Raw genomic sequence first — 12,555 nt, 5'->3', positions numbered from 1 at the left:
AGATAAAAATTTTATGAAGTAGAAAATGAGCACTGGTTAATTTTTGTATAAATCCATTTGATTACATCCCAATTTGAAAGAACAATTCATTTTTTCAGTCAATTAAAAAAACACGGGGCGAAACAACTAGCATATAAAATAATTCAAGCATCAATAAAAAGCGCCCAACTGCTAACTTTGTATCTAGGATTTTTTAAAGTTATTTTCTCAAAAGTCCACAGTTTCGCCTTACCTAAATGAATGGGAGGGGGGGGGGGGTGTGTGTGGTTAATTGTACGGTGGATCCAAGAAAAGCAAATTAAGCAAGCTTAGGCAATTAACCGATACGTTTTTCATATGCTAAACCACTGGTATGCTAAGTGGCACCCCCTATATACTACTTCCTTTGATGAATTAAATTTAGATAGAGACAATACTGCTGGTATCAGGGCCAAGCAGTGAATGTTCCGACTGCCTTTTAAGGTCTATGGAGCATTAATAACACGAAAAAGTTAAACAGAATAAACTAATATGAGCTTTTTTGAGATTTTTTTGAGAAAACCATCCCCCGACCCACCATATAAAGTACAAAGTGATAAATTGGCTCTTTTTCCTTTTCCCCACCTGCAAGTTTTTACATAATAATTTTTTGACCACTGTCCGATTGTTATGAAAATTTACATACTGACTAAAAAGGCCACGACAAATTTATTTGGTATTCATACCCAACCTCGTAAAACGACTCGTTACACTAATATATTGAAGCTCGTGTGAGGAGGAAAAAGAGCCGATAAAATTTGATTAAATCTGCGCTTACGCGTAAATAGCGCGGAATATATCGCGCGTAAATCGTCCCAAATTGGCCATCTTTAAACCCCTATAACTTTACAAAAAATGATCACAGGTCAAATCTCTTTTCCAATTTAAAATCAAGGCAACAATACCTCTTGAATGATAAAAAACGGACCAAGTTAACATCCTTCAACCCCCCTCCCCAAAGCCATTGGGGGGATGTTAACTTGGTTCTAAGTTGGGATTTTTCAGCCAATCAGAATCGAGCATTTTAGATTTTAATTAGCCTTGAGTGGAGGATCTTAACTTGATCCAAAAAAACTTTTGATTGTGTCAAAAATGGCTAGTTAAAAAGTCAAAAATTTGTCTGAAGAAAAAAAACACATCGAACACAAATATTTCGTTACTTTCATTACGAAAGACGGAACAATTACATCAGCTTGCAAAACACCAAATTAGAAGAAAACTAGAACGAATATTGAATCTTTATTTATTACATCAGTTCGTTTTATGGTTCCGACTTTCGTAACGAGTGTTTTTTGGAGTGTTTTTTTTTCTTCAGACAAAGTTCGACTTTTTAACTAGCCCTTTTCGACGGCATTTTTCAAATATCATTCAAAAGATATTGTTATCCTGAGCTTAAATATAAAACGACTTTTTACCTGTGATCCTTTTCGTACAATTGTTAGGGTTTAAAGATTGCCAACTTGGGACAATAAACGCGCGAGCTATTAACGCGTAAGGGGGTATTAAATCCGTCTTAGAACTCGTTCCAAACTGGTCGAAGGAAGCATATTTGCCATTATTGATGTTACTAGAAGCCAAATCCATCACTTTTTATATGACGTGTGGGGGGGATGATTTTCACAGAAACTCTCAAAGTTAAAACATTTCGTTTAATAACATTTAATTTTACTATGTTATTACTTCTTCATAGACTTTACAAGGCCTTCGGAACATTCAGTGCTTCTCCCTGATACGAGCAGTCATGTTTTCGTTCGAGTTGAGGGCAAGCAAGAAGTGGAGGCAGAGCAAAAAGCAGAATGGTTAAGCAGAAAAATATTCGCTTTAATAATTAATAAGCTAATCAGTTAAATAGTCAATATAACCCAAGAAGCGCAAATATTTTGCATTTGCTCAATTTTTTTGAAATGCTTTTACCCTTGAGCTATAATAAGATGCATCTATAAGAAGAATAAACTTTAGACCTTGTTCTGTTTAGGTTGTCCTAGCAACCAAACGGTCATTGTGTGGGATTTGATATTAACTATTTCATAGTAATAGTATCCACAGCAAACGCTCACTTAAAATCGAGGTAAAAAGTACCCTGCTAATTTTAGCTTTGCTTAATTAGTTCGTTCTGCTCATGAACCATTCTGCTCAGTGCACCGCTACCACAAAACCTGTACACACCTCTATATGAAAAAATTCTCGTCTCATATTATTTGAACGCATTTTGTGTGTTTCCATGAAACAGGGACCGACCTACTAGCTTGCGAGTTTGTTTTTTGTCACATTTACAACAGAAACTCAAACGGAGTTACTAGTTTAATTGCGCATGCTATGCGGCACGTAGGCAACTCGCAAGATACCCCACCCACCCCCACCCCCCATAAAACAGCACGCTCCATTTCAAATGAAAATAGCCTGGCAACTTTGAATATCACCCTGTTTAAAAATACAATTTATTCTGAATTCGAGAAAATAGACCGAGAAACATGTTAATATAATGGCCAATATTGGAATATGCCAATATTGAAACATGCCAATATTGGAATATAACCCCCATAAGGTAATAAGGTGGGGAAGACCTGAGACATGCATAAGCAAAACTTTCATAAGCGTAATCATTAAAACACGCCTTTTGAGAATTGGAAACTCTTATCTATGGAACATGGCGCAGAGTAGTTCACAAGATCCAAAATCACTCTTTGACAATTATTTGTGCACAAGATAGAAAGATAGAAAATAGTTTAAGATAGAAAATATGTTCTCCTGAGCTCGAGAAGAATTATTCTGACCCGGCATCTGCTACTTGACCGATTCCAATCAGGAGGAGAATAGGATGTCGTAACTTGGGGGAGGGGGAGGCGCCGAAGAACTGTAGAAGTCGGGTGGGGGAGTGTAGGCAGGTATGTCTGTGAATAGACCGACGTTGAAGGGGGGGTCGTCGAATCCGAAGAACATAGTATCACCATCTGGTTTGTAGTCGGGCGCCTTGTCTCTATGCACGTAGATGCCTGTACAACACAAACAACCAGAAGTAACTCAAAATCTCACAATAAAAATTAGTAAATATAGCCAACTGACAGTTGGAAAAGAGTAATGAACTAAAAATAAAACCAAATTGTTTTTTTTTTCAAACAACTTCTGAATCTCGAAGAAAAATTAGATGGCCTTAAAGCTCTTTGAATTTGTAGAACAATTTATGATGAACATTTTTTTGTTAAAATTAACCCAATTTGAGAAAACTGGATCAATAGGCAAACCTTTCATTTCACTGGGAAATCTGATAATTAATCCATTTTCGAAATCAGAAGTCGATCACATTTTTCGTGACCTTTACACTTTTCTGTTCGATAGTGGAGTTTGCCTTCCTTTTAACAACTGAAATGCACTGAACTTAAAAAGAAATCACAAGTCAAACCGCGAAAAATCGAAATTGAGCGTGAACAAATTTTAAGACTTTTTACTGAAAAAAAAAATTAGCAAGACTTATATAAGAGTACTCACTACGTTCATTACTCTTCATGATAACTTCAAATCTTAAGAAACTCACAAAAATTGAATTCAAACCATAAGAAAAATCAATCGGTATGCTAGCAGGATAGTACATAGTCAAAATTATCAGAGTCCCGCATTTCTGATCAGCTCTGAGGAAAATCATACCAAAAATCGAGCATAAAATTGTCACACTAGCCTTTAAGATTAAAACCTACATGATATTATAGTAATTTAATGCTAAATTTTGTATGAGGCGGGGTCAAAAGAACAGTTGATTGGTGTTGCGTGGTCCCGGCAATTAAATAGTTCAGAATAAAACAAAATTTAATGTCTTTAGTCAGGCTCAAAGGCCTGTTACAGCTCCTCTGCGATTCAAAAATATTTTTATTATCAGAAACAAAGTTATTTTTTTAATCTTTCAGAAACAAAGTTATAATTTTTCAGAAACAAAGTTTTCTTTATTACCAGAAACAAAGTTATTCTTTGAATCTTTCAGTAACAAAGTTAGTTTTATTATCAGAAACAAAGTTATCTTTTCAATCTTTCAGAACCTAAGTTATTTTTATTATCAGAAACAAAGTTGTCTTTTCAATCTTTCAGAACCTAAGTTATTTTTATGATCAGAAACAAAGTGATATTTTTAATCTTTCAGAAACAAAGTTATTTTTATTATCAGAAACAAAATTAATTATTTAATCTTTCAGAAGCAAAGTTATTTTTATTATCAGAAACAAAGTTATTTTTGTTATCAGAAACAAAGTTATCTATTCAATCTTTCAGAACCTAAGTTATTTTTATTATCAGAAACAAAGTTATATTTCTTAATCTTTCAGAAACAAAGTTATTTTTATTATCAGAAACAAATTTAAGTTTTTAATCTTTCAGAAACAAAGTTATTTTTTTAATTTTCCAGAAACAAAGTTATTCTTTTAATCTTTCAGAAACAAAGTTATTTTTATTATCAGAAACAAAGTTAATCTTTTAATCTTTCAGAAAGAAAATTATTTTTATTATCAGAAACAAAGTTATTCTTTTAATCTTTCAGAAACAAAGTTATTTTTATTATCAGAAACAAAGTTATCTTTTCAATCTTTCAGAACCTAAGTTATTTTTATTATCAGAAACAAAGTTATTCTTTTAATCTTTCAGAAACAAAGTTATTTTTATTATCAGAAACAAGTTTATCTTTTCAATCTTTCAGAACCTAAGTTATTTTTATTATCAGAAACAAGTTTATCTTTTCAATCTTTCAGAACCTAAGTTATTTTAATTATCAGAAACAAAGTTATATTTTTAATCTTTCAGAAATAAAGTTATTTTTATTATCAGAAACAAATTTAAGTTTTTAATCTTTCAGAAACAAAGTTATTTTTTTAATTTTCCAGAAACAAAGTTTTTTTTAAAATCAGAAACAAAGTTATTCTTTTAATCTTTCAGAAACAAAGTTATTTTTATTATCAGAAACAAAGTTATTCTTTTAATCTTTCAGAAACAAAGTTATTTTTATTATCAGAAACAAAGTTATCTTTTCAATCTTTCAGAACCTAAGTTATTTTTATTATCAGAAACAAAGTTATTCTTTTAATCTTTCAGAAACAAAGTTATTTTTATTATCAGAACAAGTTTATCTTTTCAATCTTTCAGAACCTAAGTTATTTTTATTATCAGAAACAAGTTTATCTTTTCAATCTTTCAGAACCTAAGTTATTTTAATTATCAGAAACAAAGTTATATTTTTAATCTTTCAGAAATAAAGTTATTTTTATTATCAGAAACAAATTTAAGTTTTTAATCTTTCAGAAACAAAGTTATTTTTTTAATTTTCCAGAAACAAAGTTTTTTTTAAATCAGAAACAAAGTTATTCTTTTAATCTTTCAGAAACAAAGTTATTTTTATTATCATAAACAAAGTTAATTTTTTAATCTTTCAGAAACAAAGTTATTTTTATTATCAGAAACAAAGTTATTCTTTTAATCTTTCAGAAACAAAGTTTTTATTATCAGAAACAAAGTTACCTTTTCGATCTTTCAGAACCTAAGTTATTTTTATTATCAGAAACAAAGTTATTCTTTTACTCTTTCAGAAACAAAGTTATTTTTATTATCAGAAACAAAATTAATTATTTAATCTTTCAGAAGCAAAGTTATTTTTATTATCAGAAACAAAGTTATTTTTGTTATCAGAAACAAAGTTATCTTTTCAATCTTTCAGAACCTAAGTTATTTTTATTATCAGAAACAAAGTTATTCTTTTAATCTTTCAGAAACAAAGTTATTTTTATTATCAGAAACAAGTTTATCTTTTCAATCTTTCAGAACCTAAGTTATTTTTATTATCAAAAACAAGTTTATCTTTTCAATCTTTCAGAGCCTAAGTTATTTTAATTATCAGAAACAAAGTTATATTTTTAATCTTTCAGAAATAAAGTTATTTTTATTATCAGAAACAAATTTAAGTTTTTAATCTTTCAGAAACAAAGTTATTTTTTTAATTTTCCAGAAACAAAGTTTTTTTTAAATCAGAAACAAAGTTATTCTTTTAATCTTTCAGAAACAAAGTTATTTTTATTATCAGAAACAAAGTTATTCTTTTAATCTTTCAGAAACAAAGTTATTTTTATTATCAGAAACAAAGTTATCTTTTCAATCTTTCAGAACCTAAGTTATTTTTATTATCAGAAACAAAGTTATTCTTTTAATCTTTCAGAAACAAAGTTATTTTTATTATCAGAAACAAGTTTATCTTTTCAATCTTTCAGAACCTAAGTTATTTTTATTATCAGAAACAAGTTTATCTTTTCAATCTTTCAGAACCTAAGTTATTTTAATTATCAGAAACAAAGTTATATTTTTAATCTTTCAGAAACAAAGTTATTTTTTTAATTTTCCAGAAACAAAGTTTTTTTTAAATCTTTCAGAACCTAAGTTATTTTTATTATCAGAAACAAAGTTATCTTTTCAATCTTTCAGAACCTAAGTTATTTTTATTATCAGAAACAAAGTTATTCTTTTAATCTTTCAGAAACAAAGTTATTTTTATTATCAGAAACAAGTTTATCTTTTCAATCTTTCAGAACCTAAGTTATTTTTATTATCAAAAACAAGTTTATCTTTTCAATCTTTCAGAGCCTAAGTTATTTTAATTATCAGAAACAAAGTTATATTTTTAATCTTTCAGAAATAAAGTTATTTTTATTATCAGAAACAAATTTAAGTTTTTAATCTTTCAGAAACAAAGTTATTTTTTTAATTTTCCAGAAACAAAGTTTTTTTTAAATCAGAAACAAAGTTATTCTTTTAATCTTTCAGAAACAAAGTTATTTTTATTATCAGAAACAAAGTTATTCTTTTAATCTTTCAGAAACAAAGTTATTTTTATTATCAGAAACAAAGTTATCTTTTCAATCTTTCAGAACCTAAGTTATTTTTATTATCAGAAACAAAGTTATTCTTTTAATCTTTCAGAAACAAAGTTATTTTTATTATCAGAAACAAGTTTATCTTTTCAATCTTTCAGAACCTAAGTTATTTTTATTATCAGAAACAAGTTTATCTTTTCAATCTTTCAGAACCTAAGTTATTTTAATTATCAGAAACAAAGTTATTCTTTTAATCTTTCAGAAACAAAGTTATTTTTATTATCATAAACAAAGTTAATTTTTTAATCTTTCAGAAACAAAGTTATTTTTATTATCAGAAACAAAGTTATTCTTTTAATCTTTCAGAAACAAAGTTTTTATTATCAGAAACAAAGTTACCTTTTCGATCTTTCAGAACCTAAGTTATTTTAATTATCAGAAACAAAGTTATATTTTTAATCTTTCAGAAATAAAGTTATTTTTATTATCAGAAACAAATTTAAGTTTTTAATCTTTCAGAAACAAAGTTATTTTTTTAATTTTCCAGAAACAAAGTTTTTTTTAAATCAGAAACAAAGTTATTCTTTTAATCTTTCAGAAACAAAGTTATTTTTATTATCAGAAACAAAGTTATTCTTTTAATCTTTCAGAAACAAAGTTATTTTTATTATCAGAAACAAAGTTATCTTTTCAATCTTTCAGAACCTAAGTTATTTTTATTATCAGAAACAAAGTTATTCTTTTAATCTTTCAGAAACAAAGTTATTTTTATTATCAGAAACAAGTTTATCTTTTCAATCTTTCAGAACCTAAGTTATTTTTATTATCAGAAACAAGTTTATCTTTTCAATCTTTCAGAACCTAAGTTATTTTAATTATCAGAAACAAAGTTATTCTTTTAATCTTTCAGAAACAAAGTTATTTTTATTATCATAAACAAAGTTAATTTTTTAATCTTTCAGAAACAAAGTTATTTTTATTATCAGAAACAAAGTTATTCTTTTAATCTTTCAGAAACAAAGTTTTTATTATCAGAAACAAAGTTACCTTTTCGATCTTTCAGAACCTAAGTTATTTTTATTATCAGAAACAAAGTTATTCTTTTACTCTTTCAGAAACAAAGTTATTTTTATTATCAGAAACAAGTTTATCTTTTCAATCTTTCAGAACCTAAGATAATTTTATTATCAGAAACAAGTTTATCTTTTCAATCTTTATTTTTATTATCAGAAACAAAGTTATTCTTTTAATCTTTCAGAAACAAAGTTTTTATTATCAGAAACAAAGTTACCTTTTCGATCTTTCAGAACCTAAGTTATTTTTATTATCAGAAACAAAGTTATTCTTTTACTCTTTCAGAAACAAAGTTATTTTTATTATCAGAAACAAGTTTATCTTTTCAATCTTTCAGAACCTAAGTTATTTTTATTATCAGAAACAAAGTTATATTTTTTAATCTTTCAGAAACAAAATTATTTTCATTATCAGAAACAAAGTTATGCTTATTATCTTACTGGAGATGTCAGCTGAACTGCATAAGTGGTAGTTGAACCCAATCATGCCGTTTATGAGTCCCGCAATCATCAGCTGCGAGTTGAACTTCTGAGGCGACTTCCCCACGGAGGCCCAGGGAATACACTGCAGACTCCACTTGGTCGCCTGGCCCCCGTAAACTTGCTCTGGCTGCCGCGAGAAGTCGAAGAAACCCTGGATAAATTAGACAGTGTGAATTAAGGTGTCCTGTCCGGCAAAAAAATTCTTCCCCACGTTGTATTTCTGAGAAATTTAAACCGATTAAATTCGAAATACTCATTTTGCATCTAATAATGCTAATTTGTCGCCGTAATGTCCTGTCGTCTTAATGGCCAGCCATTTTATTTACCTAGCACCCGGAATAAACCATGCGAAGTGTGAACGAAGTGAAAGCGATCAGAGCTTACAAACCAGCCAAAATTTACGGAAATTACTAAGAACATTTACTTAATTTTCGTACCTATCACAAAATTTCTGCGTAATTGTAATATAAATTAGGTGCCTATGGCTACTGGTTTTTAGATTTGCTGGTTTAAAAATCACCAATAATTAAAATCACAAAGAGCAGCAATTATATCTGAAACCTAAATACTAAGTTAAAATACATTTCACATGTGGCGGAGCAGAACAGCAGAAAACATCATTTAAATTCAAAAATTGAGAAAAAATTGATCGGACAAACAATAGCAAATATTCACAAAAATTTCAGTTTAATGCGAGTAGCACAGGAATTTCTAACACATTTTTTGATTTATGTTTTGATTTTTTCCAAATTGAGTCGTTTTTAAGCCTGGTTTTAGCAGATAAACTCAACATTCCTGGTCCCATAAATGGAATATCAATTGACTGAAGATATCTTCATAAAATAAAAAACACAGGCGGAAATAAGCTTCGCACCACTTCAAATACAACAAAAAAAGATAAAAGTAAGCATGACAGTCAAGAAGTAGCAAAAAGGATTTCGAACGATGTTCTCATTGAAGAAGGAGCTAGATACATAGCCAACAAAGAGTTGGAAAAGAGTCATGAAACAGAAATAAAAATGACCGTTTTTTGAAAAAAAAACTTCAACTTTCGAATATCAAAGAAGAAAATGGAAGGCCTTTAACCTCTTTAGATTTTCAAAAGGAACCATGCTTGAAAGTATTTTGACAAAATAAATTCAAATCGAAAAAATTGGATCACTAGCATTTTCTTTTTTTTCCACTGGGAACTCTAATAACTAAAATCCACTTTCGAAACTAGAAGTCGATCATGTTTTTTGTGACCAATACACTTTTTCTGTTCGCCAGTGGAGTTTGCATTCCTTTCAACAAAGGAAATGAACTGAACTTAAAAACAAATCGAAAGTCAGAACACGAAAAATAATTTTGGGCCCGAATAAATTTTAAGAATTCTCCTGAAAAAAAAACGAAAAAATATCATCGTGAACTATAAAAGAGTATCACTACTTTTATGATTCTTAAAAAACAAGCTTTTTAAGTTATTTTAAAAAAAAGGGTCCTCTTATTTTAAGGGTCCTCTTATTCAGTTAATATTGCGAAAAAAAATTTTTCGTTCATTCACACTAAATAATTAAAAAAATCTTCAAAGCCTGGTTTCAGCAGATAAACTCAACGTTCCTAGTCCCATATATAGAATTTCATTTGATTGAAGATATCTTCATAAAATAAAAAACACAGGCGGAAATAAGCTTCGCACCACTTCAAATACAACAAAAAAGATAAAAGTAAACATGATATTCAAGAAGTAGCAAAAAGGATTTCGAACGATGTTCTCATTGACGAAGGAGCTAGATACATATAACGGACCCTCTAAAATTTTTTTTAAATATAGTTTGTCTAAATCAAATGTTGATTTGATGCAATTTCGATAAAAACCACTATCCATTACAACAACATAGCCACCAAACAGTTGGAAAAGTGTCAATGAACTCAAGAAAAGAAGAATACTTAATTTTTCAACGTCCCTTTTGAAGATAAAAAGTTAAAGGCCTTTGAATTTAAAGAACTTTTCAAGACCGGTATTTTTTCCATAAAACTAACACAATTAAAGAAAGTTGTATCAAGAGGTTTTTTCTATTGCACTGGTAGTTCTGAAAACTAAAACCCAATTTTTAAACTGGAAATCATCCATGTTTTTTCTACATTATTTGAACTTTTGGTAGTCGAGAGCCTAGTTTTTTTCATTTTAGCCAACGAATTTGAATCAATTTCAAAATAAATTTATGGTCAAACTGCAAAAAAAATTGATTGTTAACAATGGGGAAAACTAAACGACCTTAAGTAAGTGTCTTCACTTTACTGAATGACACTTAATATGACTCGACATTTAAAGCGATAAAGAAAACGATAACATCCTTCCATTTTCACCGATGATTAGCTTATCCGGTTGTCATCGTTGGGTAAATCTGGGAGCTTACCAGCTTCTTGATCATGAAATATTTGGAGAGGTTAACAACTTCTTAAAATTTTCGGCATTGTGCCGCAAATAGTAGTGAAACAGCTAATAAATCATATGATCGATGACTTGACTCTTAGCTGCAAAACTTCCAAGTATAAGGCTCTTTTTTCTCCCCCTCTCCCTCACCCTCCCTCATACCATAATGTTTACTTGAATAAGTTTTGTTCGCAATGCCCGAATGTTATTAAAAACAGCCATATGGACTAATTATGCTATTAGAAACAAACTTTGGCTCATGTTGAACTTTGTTAAAGCACTGAGTACGCTATTAAAGTGATACACCAAAGTATGGATTGAGAGGTTTTGGGCGGGGACGGGAGAAAGAGGCAAATTTAAAGTGTTTATCAGTTCTATCAATGACCTGTATAATTCTGCCCACTGACCTGTATAATTTGCTGCAGATGAGAAGTAATCTCAGGGGTCAGATGAACTCCATAAATATTACTAGAACCCTTCACACTCAGTGCACAATAGTTCACATCTTTGGGCGGCATTCTCACGAAAAAGAACACACCTAGGCACAATTTGAGAGGCACTTAGCATAGTGGTAAGGCGTTCACTTTGAAATAGTCAGATCGCGTTGACCTCTAGCTTCAGCTATACCACAGTCTAACCAAGTTCGGCTGCAATAGTGGTACCACGTGAAATTTTTAGAAGCAAAACAACTACCTTGATTCGCAAAAAAATATATTTGCTCAACAAAAATATAGCCAACTGACAGTTAGAAAAGAGTAATGAACGCAAAGAAACTGAAAAAAAACGACTTGTGTCAACTTTTGAATTTCGAAGTAAAATATAGATGGCCATACAGCTCTTTGAATTTCTAGAACAAGTTATGATGAGCACTTTTTGGTTAAAAATACCCCAATTTGAGAAAACTGGATCAATAGGTAGAACTTTTATTTCGCTGGGAAATCTGCTAATTAATTTCCAATTTTGAAATTAGAATTCGATCACGTTTTTAGTGACCTTTACAATTTTGCTACTCGATAGTGGAGTTTGCCTTCCTTTAAACAATAGAAATGCACTGAACTTAAAAAGAAATCACAAGTCAAACCGCGAGAAATTAAAATAGAGCGTGAACAAATTTTAATTAAGACTTTCTTTTTCCTGAGAAAAAAATCAGCAAGACCTATATAAGAGTAATCACTACGTTCATTACTCCTAATAACACAGTCTGGAATGTGAGGAGATAATAGAAATAGTCTATACTTCGACAGGCCTGTTATGGTCTTCTGATAGCTCCTCTGCGATTCGCAGGAACCACATTATTGTTCCGACTTTCGAAGCGAAAGTAACGGAATATTTGTGCTCGAGGTGGGTTTTTTTCTTCAGACAAATTTCGACTTTTTAAGTAGCCATTTTTGACGGAATTTTTTAATATCATTTGAAAGGTACTGTTGTCTTGAGCTCAAATTTGAAAAGATAGTTCACCTGTGATCATTTTTCGTAAAGTTACGGGGGTTTAAAGTTTGGCATTTTGGGACAATTAACGCGCGATATATTTCGCGCTATTAACGCGTAAGCGGAGAGTTAATCCGTGTTAGAAATCGTTCCAATTTGGTCGAAAATATCTTATTTGCCATAATTGATTTGTTACAAGGAGCGAGATCAATCCTTTTGTACTTTATATGGCGTGTAGAGGGATGATTTTCATTTAAAAAAATTTCAAATTTCAAAAAAAAATTTTTTTCATTTTGTTTTA

The 12,555-nt window shown here is 29.9% G+C and overlaps 1 protein-coding gene across 1 annotated transcript in view; it reads right to left on the bottom strand.

Annotated features, from left to right (window-relative positions):
• Positions 1 to 2,384: 2,384 nt before the first annotated feature.
• Positions 2,385 to 12,555, bottom strand: part of LOC134842251 (uncharacterized) — a 37,557-nt gene continuing 27,386 nt past the window's right edge. The window contains exons 9-11 of the mRNA XM_063858511.1: positions 11,234 to 11,364; positions 8,369 to 8,561; positions 2,385 to 3,011 (exon numbers count right to left, since the gene is read on the bottom strand). Of these exons, the coding sequence (XP_063714581.1) occupies positions 2,821 to 3,011; positions 8,369 to 8,561; positions 11,234 to 11,364 (515 nt within the window). The 3' untranslated portion in view covers positions 2,385 to 2,820. The remainder of the gene's footprint in view (positions 3,012 to 8,368; positions 8,562 to 11,233; positions 11,365 to 12,555) is intronic.

Source organism: Symsagittifera roscoffensis, chromosome 3 (genome assembly GCF_963678635.1).
Source record: "Symsagittifera roscoffensis chromosome 3, txSymRosc1.1, whole genome shotgun sequence".
NCBI lineage: Eukaryota > Metazoa > Xenacoelomorpha > Acoela > Convolutidae > Symsagittifera > Symsagittifera roscoffensis.
The sequence above is the reverse complement of the archived record's forward strand: the minus strand, read 5'-3'. Positions and strand labels throughout refer to the sequence as shown.